Source organism: Octodon degus, unplaced genomic scaffold (genome assembly GCF_000260255.1).
Source record: "Octodon degus isolate 3935 unplaced genomic scaffold, OctDeg1.0 scaffold00065, whole genome shotgun sequence".
NCBI lineage: Eukaryota > Metazoa > Chordata > Mammalia > Rodentia > Octodontidae > Octodon > Octodon degus.
In genome coordinates, this window is record NW_004524641.1 from 10,607,413 (window position 1) to 10,616,382 (window position 8,970).

The window sequence follows — 8,970 nt, forward strand, 5'->3', positions numbered from 1 at the left end:
TTATATCACTGAGCCTTGATCATGCCTCAAAAATTACGAATTTAAAACATAACTCTTCTGTCCATCATTCCCTGGCTTTCTAGGGCTCTGCCCTTCACGCTGCACCGGGAGGAGCTCTGTGGGCCGCACACACCCAGCCTAGGCCTCGCACGCACACACCTGCCGGGTCCACCCCAAGGTAGGGAGACGTCCGAGCCCGGCTGGGGGTCGACCGCCCACCAGGAGGCGCACACCAAGAGGGGAGGGGAGCAGCAGGCCAGGCCGGGGCCCGGGGCTCCTCACTGACCTAGGCCGGCGTTAGCAGTCTACCAGGAAACTGGCGCCCGCCCCGCTCTGCTCGCGAGGACACAGCCTGGGGCCGCGTCACGGTCCCTACCCACAAGCACCTCCCCGCCATCCGCCAGACCCCTACTTCCGGCGCAGGCGCAATCGCGGTTCTCCCGCTGAGCTGCACGGTGGAGCGCGTTCCTGGTTCCTCGGCGACGGCTGGCGTCACTTCCGGTGGCCGTTGCTAAGCAACCACAAGGCCCCGGAAACAGTGCGGGCCGGGTCCTGCTCAACCATAGTCTGCCCAGGTCTTGGCGCCCTGGGAGAAAGTAGTAAAGATGCTGGTGCGGTTTGGACGGCGCTGTGGACAGGCGAGAGAAAGCAAGGGTGCGTTACAGTGGCGCGTTAGGCGCAGGGGTTGTTTCTGGCACCCAGGCGTGTGCTGAGAGGAGAGGGTGCGGAGTGGAGGCTTCGGTTGCTTCTTGAAATGAGCTCCACCAACTCGAAAACATTCCCAGTTAGCACCGTTGGACCCTGGAAGTTAGATGGATTGTCCTTCTGTGACGGGTCGAAGGAAGTTTACAGAATAGGAGTGGAGGAACCAGCAGATGTTTGAGACCATACCTTATTGCCTGGTCCGATGTTCAGCCAGTTGCAGCCCCCGGAGTCTGTGCGTGAGGAACCCCCGGACTCTCAGGCTTTATTATTTATGCAATGAGTTATAGCTCAGTAGAATAAGCGCTTGCCTGGCAAGTGCAAGGGCCTGAGTTCAATCCCCGGTTCCGAGGAATATGTTTAGGAAGTATCAGACACTTCTGTAGCTCTGCAGCAAACTTGCTGAATGCCTTGGAAGGAAATGTCTTGGTTACCTCCAGTACTTTTTTTTTTTTTTGAGGGGGAGGGGAACAGGGTCTTGCTTTGTATTTCAGGCTGGCCTTGAACTCATTATGTAGCACAGGTTGTCCTCGAACTCACAGCGTATCCATCTGCCTTAGCCTCCCTAAGGCTGGGATTATAGGTGTGCCACCCTGCCTAGCCATTCAGTTCCCTCCATTCTAAAGTGAAGACAAGGAAAGTCTAGCCCTAAGTCTGCTGCATTTATAGAGCATAAAATAATAATAATAATAATGCTCTTTAACATAATGCAATTTAGAGGATCTGTTATAAGCTTTTGGTTTTGTAATAAAAAATAGATAAATGGGCCTGCTAAAGAACCTTCTATTAATTCCAACTACAATAGTTTAAGTCTGTGGATTCTCAAGTGTATTGTTGTCATGGTAACACTTAGAATCTTGGGCTTGTGAACTGTATTCATGGCGTTGCTGAGCGCTTCTGTTAGCAGTACCAAGTGCAGAGGCACGACACATGCTTCTGCCATGATTTTCTGTCCTGGCCACAGATTTGAAGCAGTGGAACTCCCTGACCTTGGATTGGAACCTCTAGAGACACTAGCCAAAGCGACTGCAAAAACAAACATTAAAAAAAAAAAAAAAAAAGGCAGGGGAGATAGCTCAGTAGAATAAGTGCTTGCCTGGCAAATTCAGGGTCCTGAGTTCAATGCCTGGGACTACAAAAAAAAAAAAAAAAAAAAAAAAAAAAAACTTGCTAACTTAAGCCCTTTGGGTATTTCATTATAATAATGCAAAGCAGATGAACACCTTTGGAAAATCTCAGTTACTGTTTTTTAATCTCATTTATGAAGTTTATTATTTCATCTGACTCAGGACTCACTAGATATGTTTGTTAAAATGATCTGTGGCATCTGCTTTAAAAAAAAAAATTATTGACCTTTTAGTTTTTCGAGACAGTTTCATTATGTATTTTAGGCTGGTCTTGATCTGACTGTATAGACCAGGCTGGCCTCCAACTCATGAAGATCCTCTTGTCCCAGCTTCCTGAGTACTGGGATCATAGGCATGCATCACATGCCTGGCAGTCTGTGGCAGTTGTTAACATGGTAGCTATCTGAGGTAGTGTTGTGATTTAAATGTGTCCCCTAAAAAGTGTGTGTTGAATACATCCCAGTGCTGCAGTGGTGGGAGGTGGGGCCTACTGAGAGGGGCTGACCTGGAGGGTGGAAGGACTGGCTGGCTTGGGGCCATCCTCAGAAAGGGAAGCTTGGCTCCCTTTTACTTTTTTTTTTGGCAGAACTGTGGATTGAACTCAGGCCCTTGCGCTTGCCAGGGAAGCGCTTTTTTACTTTCTCTCTTGCCCTCTTTACCTTTGCTCCATACCTTGATCCTGGGTGTTCTGGCATTGAACTCAGCATTTTGCACCTGCCAGGCAGGCACTGTGCTGCTAAGTTGTATCCCTGGCCAGGTGAACCAACTTCTTTTCGTTGTGAGGTATCTAGTCTCAGGATACTCTAATATAGGCACACAAGTGGACTAAGATGAGCACAGGAAACAGCTGAGGACAAACATCAGGCTAAAACACATAAAAGGAATAGGTGGGAAATGAGTTGTTCAAAAGATTCTAATATGCTTCTAGGACTTAGAGGGCCAAAGTCTTGCATAAACGAGGCATGCACCCAGGAAAATCCTGAAAATGCCCCCCAATCACCTGTGATTTCCCTTGAGGCATGCTAAGCAGATGTTCCTACCGATAAGCTGTAGCCCTAGCCTCTCTAATATCCTGAGTAAAGATTGAAAACATTTTCCTTTAGATTAGGAATGAGACACGGATGCCACTGGGAGTTCCAGGTAGTGCATTAAGACCAGCAAAACAAAAGGCACCCACATTGGAAGAGAAAGAGTAAAACTATATTCATAGGTCCATAATATTCTATGCTAAAGCCGTAAAGAATTCATTAAGCAATTACATGAACTAATAAAGTTCAGTAAAGTTGAAGGATAAATGATCAATTTGCAAAATTAAAGTATATTCCTATACTTGTAATGAACAATATAACAATAGGAAACAGTTTCATTTACAATAGCATCTAAAATGCTTGAGAATAAGTTTTCTTTCTAAGGAAAGATGCTTTGATCTAATTAAATGAAAAGGTACCCCATGTTAATAGATTGAGGGACTAAATACTGTTACAGCATTCGTCCCTGAATTTACCTATAGCTCTCACATGATGGTTTAAAATTTATGTGGATTTTTTTTTTTTTTTTTTGTGGAACTGCTTGTTGGGTTCAGTTCCCAGACCCTTGCTCTTGCCAGGCAAGAGCTTATACTGAGCCATCTCCCTGGCCCCATATGTGGACATTTAAGGAACCAGAATAACAACAAATTTGAGTCAGAAGACCTAAATGGGAGGACTCACATGTCCTGACACCTAAACTTATTGCAAAAGCCACAGTTGTCATTACTAGCACAAGGATGGACAGATTGGTAAATCAAATATAAATAGTGAAATAACCCACTCTTCTGCAGTAATTAATTTTGATAAGTGTGACAAGACTGCAGTGGGGGAAGAATAAGATTGGATTATTAAGATTTCTCAAATATAACAGTTTCTCAAATATAACACCAAAGGTACAATCAATCCAAGAAAAACTCATTTGGCTTTCCCCAAAGCTAAAAACCTTTGCCCGTCAAAGGATGCTTTCGAGAAGGTGAAGTGGACAGCCCACAGAGTGGGAGAAAATATTGCCAAGGAATATATATGGTAAAGGTCTATGATCAACATATCTTACAGCTAAACAATAATGGGACAATTCACTTTTAAAAGGCACAAGTGATTGAAAATTATATTTCTCCGAATATTATATAGATGACCAGTAGGCACATGAAAAGATGCTCAATTAGGAGAATGCAGTAGGAACCACAGGTAGACACCATTTCATACTGAGTAGGAGGGCTGGAGAAAAAAAGGAACAATAACAAGTACTGGGGAGGATGTAGAGAAATTGAAACACTCATATACTGGCAGGGATATAAAATGTTGTAGCCACTTTGAGAAACAATTTTGTTCTTAAAATGTCAAATGTGGTGTTAAAATTCTACCCCTAGATATATACCAAGGATAATTAAAAATATATGTACATACAAAGTCCTGTACATGAATGTTTATAGCACCATTATTAGCCAAAAGGTAGGATCCAACTCTAACGTTCACTAACTAATAAACGGATCAATAAAATGTGCTATAGCTGTACAATGGAACATTCACCTACAAAAAGAATTACTGATACACACTACGACATGAAGGAGGCTTGAGAATACTACACATGTGAAAAAGGCCGATAGGGAAGACCATATGTACTATATGATTCCAACCCACAGACAGAAAGTAGCTGATTGCCAAGGCCTCTGGGAAGGGGTCATAGGGAGTGGCTGCTAATGGGTTCGGAGTTTCTGGGTTGATTAAAATGGGAACTAGATGGTGTAGATGGTTGCACAAATTGTGAATAGACTAAAAAGCCCAGAACAGTACCCTTTATAGGGGTGAATATTATGTGTGCACTGTCTCTTTAAAATAGATTTTAGGGGCTGGGGAGATAGCTCAGTAGAATAAGCATTTGGCAAGCGCAAGGGCCTGAGTTCAATCCCCGGTTCCGCCAAAAAAAAAAAAAAAAAAAAGATTTTAGCTGAGCCTGGTGGGATATCTTGTAATCCTAGCTATAAGAAAGCTAAGGCAGGAAGATTGCAGATTCAAGGACAGCCTGGCAATTTAGCAAGACCATGATTCAAAATAAACAGGGCTGGGGGTTGGGGGCTGGGGAGATGGCTCAGTAGAATAAGCGCTTGCCTGGCAAGTACAGGGGCCTGAGTTCAATCCCCAGTTCCACCAAAAAAATAAATAAATAAATAAAAAATAAGCAGGGCTAAGAAGGTAGCTCAGTGCTTGTTGGGCTCAGTTCCCAGTGTCGCGCACACCGTGACATATACATGTCAGCACACTCAATTTTGTAATCTATACAAAATATGTCAGTAATTCAGGGCCGGGCATAGTGGCCCATATACATACCAGTAAACTCAGCATTTGATAGGCTGAGGCAAGAGGATTATTGTGAATTTGAGGCTTGCCTGGGATACTTAGTGAGTTTAAGAACAGCCTGAATTACAGAGTGAGACCCTGTCTCAAAGAGAAAAGAAGAGAAAAAGAAAACCTTAACCAACAAACAAAATATTACAGGCACATGGACCAGCATTAGATAGCTTTAGCTTGCTTATCACTATCATTTATTTATTTTGTTTTTTTTAGGCAGTGTCTTGCTATGCAGCTCATGTTGGGCTTGAGCTCACTTTGTAGCCCCACCTGGTTTTGAACTCGAAATGATCCTCCTACATCATTTTCCCAACTGCTGGGGTTACAGGCATAACACCTCTACACCCGGCTTCTTGTTACTTTTTTTTTTTTAATTTGTGTATTTGGTACAGGGTCTTGATACATAGCTCAGACTTGTAATGATTCTCCTGTCTCAGCCTCCCCAGTGCTGGGATTACAGCCATGAGCAACCACACCCTGTTTTGGTGACCAGCTAGGTGAGCTGGGGGAGGGGCAGGCAAGGCATAGGGTACTGGGAATTGCATGCCAGCCAGGTGCTTGGACCTTGCACTTGCCAGGCAGGTGCTTAGACCCCTGAGCTACCTCACTGGCTCTGCTTGTCACCACCCCCCCCACTTCTATTCATCTTTTTCCTTTCTCATATTTCAACTGTGACCTACCTTCATTTTCTTATAATCTTTGTTGGCATTGTGTGAGAGCTTATGAAGAGTAGACAATCTAGGAAATAAGATTGTCCTTTGTCAACTGAACTCTGCATCAACCTAGTAAACCAAAGCATGGATACATGAAATCACCTGCAGCTCCAATATCAACCAGGGCTTTCCTGGTCCTCACAGTTATAGGGAGATGAGGCCCATCTGTAGAAGCTCAAAATAATAAAGTCTTTTCCTCTCTTTCTGGGGATGCTCTGTCTTGTTTCTTTATGGTCACCCAACTCTATCCTGCTTTTGTAGTGCTTCTCTTTGCTCTGTTCCTAGAGTCCATGAAAAGATCTACTTCAATACAGTGTGTCCTGAGTGCAGTGCCTCTACTGAAGTTCGAGAAGGCAGAGAAGGGGTTGCCTTGTGCTCGCACAGCTTTTGAACTTCCCATTTTTCCCCTCCACTGCCAGAGCCCACTCACCACTGTCTCCGCTGGGAGAAGTAGCTCCTGCCAGTGTAGGCCATTTGCTCTACGGAGGTACTGTTAACGATTTTGCAGTTCAGTTGGAAGTGGTGGCACATGCTTATTCTCAGCATGTGGGAGGCTGAGGCAAGAGGATCACTGTGAGTTCAAGGCTAGTCTTAATTATGTAGTGAGGCTCTATCTCAAAAAAATAAAATAGATAGATAGATAGATTTTCCAATTAAAGAAATAGAGGCCAGCCAAATAGCTCAGTGGATTAAAACACCTGCTTAGGTAGACACAGAGGCTGAGAGGTCGGTCCCCTGGCCTGCCGTGCTGGCCCTGTCCCCAGAGCATGCTGAGACTGGGTGTAGTGCTATGCACCTGCAATCCCAGATCTTGGGAGGCTGTAAATAGGTGGATCACTACAAGTCCAATCTAGTAGTGAGACCCTAAACACCCTGTAGACCCTTCCAAAAAAAAGAAAAAGAAAAAAAAGAAATAGGCTGGGACATGGCGATAGCTCAGCAGTCTAAGTACCTGCCTAAGCAAGCTCAAGGTCCTGGGTTCGATCCCCAGTACCACATGCCATACTGCTGTGTGGAGCAGGCCACCAAGACCAGGTGTCACCACACCTGGTGTGCACACCTGTAATCCCAACACTGGGGAGGCTGAAACAGGAAGATCACTACAAGTCCAAGCTGAATAGTGAGAACCTGTACCAAATACATAAAATTAAAAAAAGAAAAAGTTTAAAGTTTTTTTTTTGTCTAGCTCACATAATGGCTATGTATTATGTTTGGAAAATGTCTAAATATTCTGACTCCCGTATAATAAATACCTTTGTTATACCTGGCACAGTTCTCATTATTCAAAGGCCTTTCCCGTTTTTGTGAATTTCTTATCGGCCCCAACTCTTCAAGCCAGAAGGCAGAATTAATTTTTTCAGCCTCCCTTGCAGCTAGGGTACAGGCATGGAATTAAGATTCAACCAATCAATTTTTTTTTTTTTTTTGGGGGGGGCAGAACCGGGGATTGAACTCAGACCCTTGTGCTTGCCAGGGAAGCACTTATTCCACTGAGCCATCTCCCCGGCCCCAACCAATCAATTTTATATGTGCCAGATTTATATTCTGAAAAGACCAATGAAGAAACAAACAACAGGTGGAATACATTTTCTGAAGAGACTGGCAGCAAAAGCATACTAATTTCAGAGGAAGCAACAATAAACATTCAGGTTTATGATACCTAGCAGGACAGTTTATAAAACAGGCCAGGTGAATCGTCTACCCACTGCCACTGGCCATGGGCCCTCACTGGCACCTCATGATGTGGCTGGTGTGAGGCTTGGGGTATGCATGTCTTCCAAAGATGACTCTCTGGCTCTCGAGGAGACTCAACAGGGTACTTAATATTCCTTAACAATGTTCTTTTCTGTTGAAACTTGTGGGATGAGTTTGGTTACTAATAATTCAGAATCCCAATTGATTAAAGGGGTTGGAACATTTCTCCAAAGAGAGCAGTTTGTGAGCTCCACTGTGTCATTTAGGCTGTTTTTGAGTTTGTGTAAGAGAAACCTCAACTCAAAAATAAGGAAATGGATTCATATATCAGGTACCACAGACTTGAGTTTGGGTTGATTTGCAACATAACGAGATCACCATTGTTGTAGGTCAGTGATGGCGAACCTTGTAGAGTTTCCAGTGCACAAATGCCCCCTGTGGCACGTGTGCCATCGGTTCACCACCACTGCCCTAGGTTCTTCCTCTGTTTCTTCTTTGCAGTTCACACTATGATCCACCCAGCTGGTCCCTTCTGTGTGTATAGAATAGTTACCTATCCATTTCCTTACTTCCTCTTTTATATCCAGCTTGGAGAATCTCTTGGGTGTCTCTCAGAATAACAAGGAAGAACTTTTGTTTTAAAAATCACAAGCCTGTCATCTTCTTTCTTTGCTTAATGGAGAAATAATCACTGGCAAGGAGATGCAAGTATTGGCAAAAGATCAGACCCCCTCCCAGGCTACATTTAGTTCTCCAAGTCACACTGCTCTTGTTCCTGAGGGAAGAAATGGAATATTGACTAAAGAATGTGCGCACCCTCAGGATGATCTGCTGGTAAACAACATAAAAAGGAACCATTTGTGAACTGTCACATGGTTAGCTTTGAAAACTTTTATAGCAACCTATTGAAATAATCATTATTAATCTCAATTTGAAAGATGAGGGTGGGGCCAGGGAGATAGCTCAGCTGCTTAAGCACCTGCCTGGCAAGCACAAGGTCCCAAATTTAATCCCTAGGACAAAAGAGAGAGAGAGAGAGAGAGAGAAAGAGAGAGAGAGAGAGAGAGAGAGAGAGAGAGAGAGAGAGAGAGGCACCAAGGACCAAGGGAGAAGTTCAGTGATGTGCTCAAGTTTACCTAGGAAACACATGACCAAAAACTCAAATAGACATCTTCTGATTTCAAGCCTACATATTTTTCCATAATCTCAGCTTTATTCTTTTTTTTAAAATGTATTTTGTTGTTGCAGGGTCTCACTATGCAGCTCAGACTCATGGTGATCCTCCTGCTTTCAGCCTTCCCAGCACTGGAATTACAGGCGTCCATCATACCTGAACTCTGGCTGGCTCAGCCTGCC

General features: G+C 44.0%; 2 protein-coding genes across 3 annotated transcripts in view; one reads left to right on the forward strand and one right to left on the reverse strand.

Moving 5' to 3' along the window:
• Phospho2 (phosphatase, orphan 2) overlaps window positions 1-387 on the reverse strand; it is a 9,783-nt gene extending 9,396 nt beyond the window's left edge. Inside the window, exon 1 of one of the 2 annotated variants that reach the window (XM_004634773.3) lies at window positions 287-387. The gene's annotated coding sequence lies outside the window, so the exon portion shown is untranslated. The other variant, XM_023719204.1, reaches the window with a different exon arrangement.
• Window positions 388-536: 149 nt separating this feature from the next.
• The window catches only part of Ccdc173 (coiled-coil domain containing 173), a 32,142-nt gene continuing 23,708 nt past the window's right edge, over window positions 537-8,970 (forward strand). Inside the window, exon 1 of the mRNA XM_004634774.2 lies at window positions 537-654. Within this exon, the coding sequence (XP_004634831.1) occupies window positions 606-654 (49 nt within the window). The 5' untranslated portion in view covers window positions 537-605. The remainder of the gene's footprint in view (window positions 655-8,970) is intronic.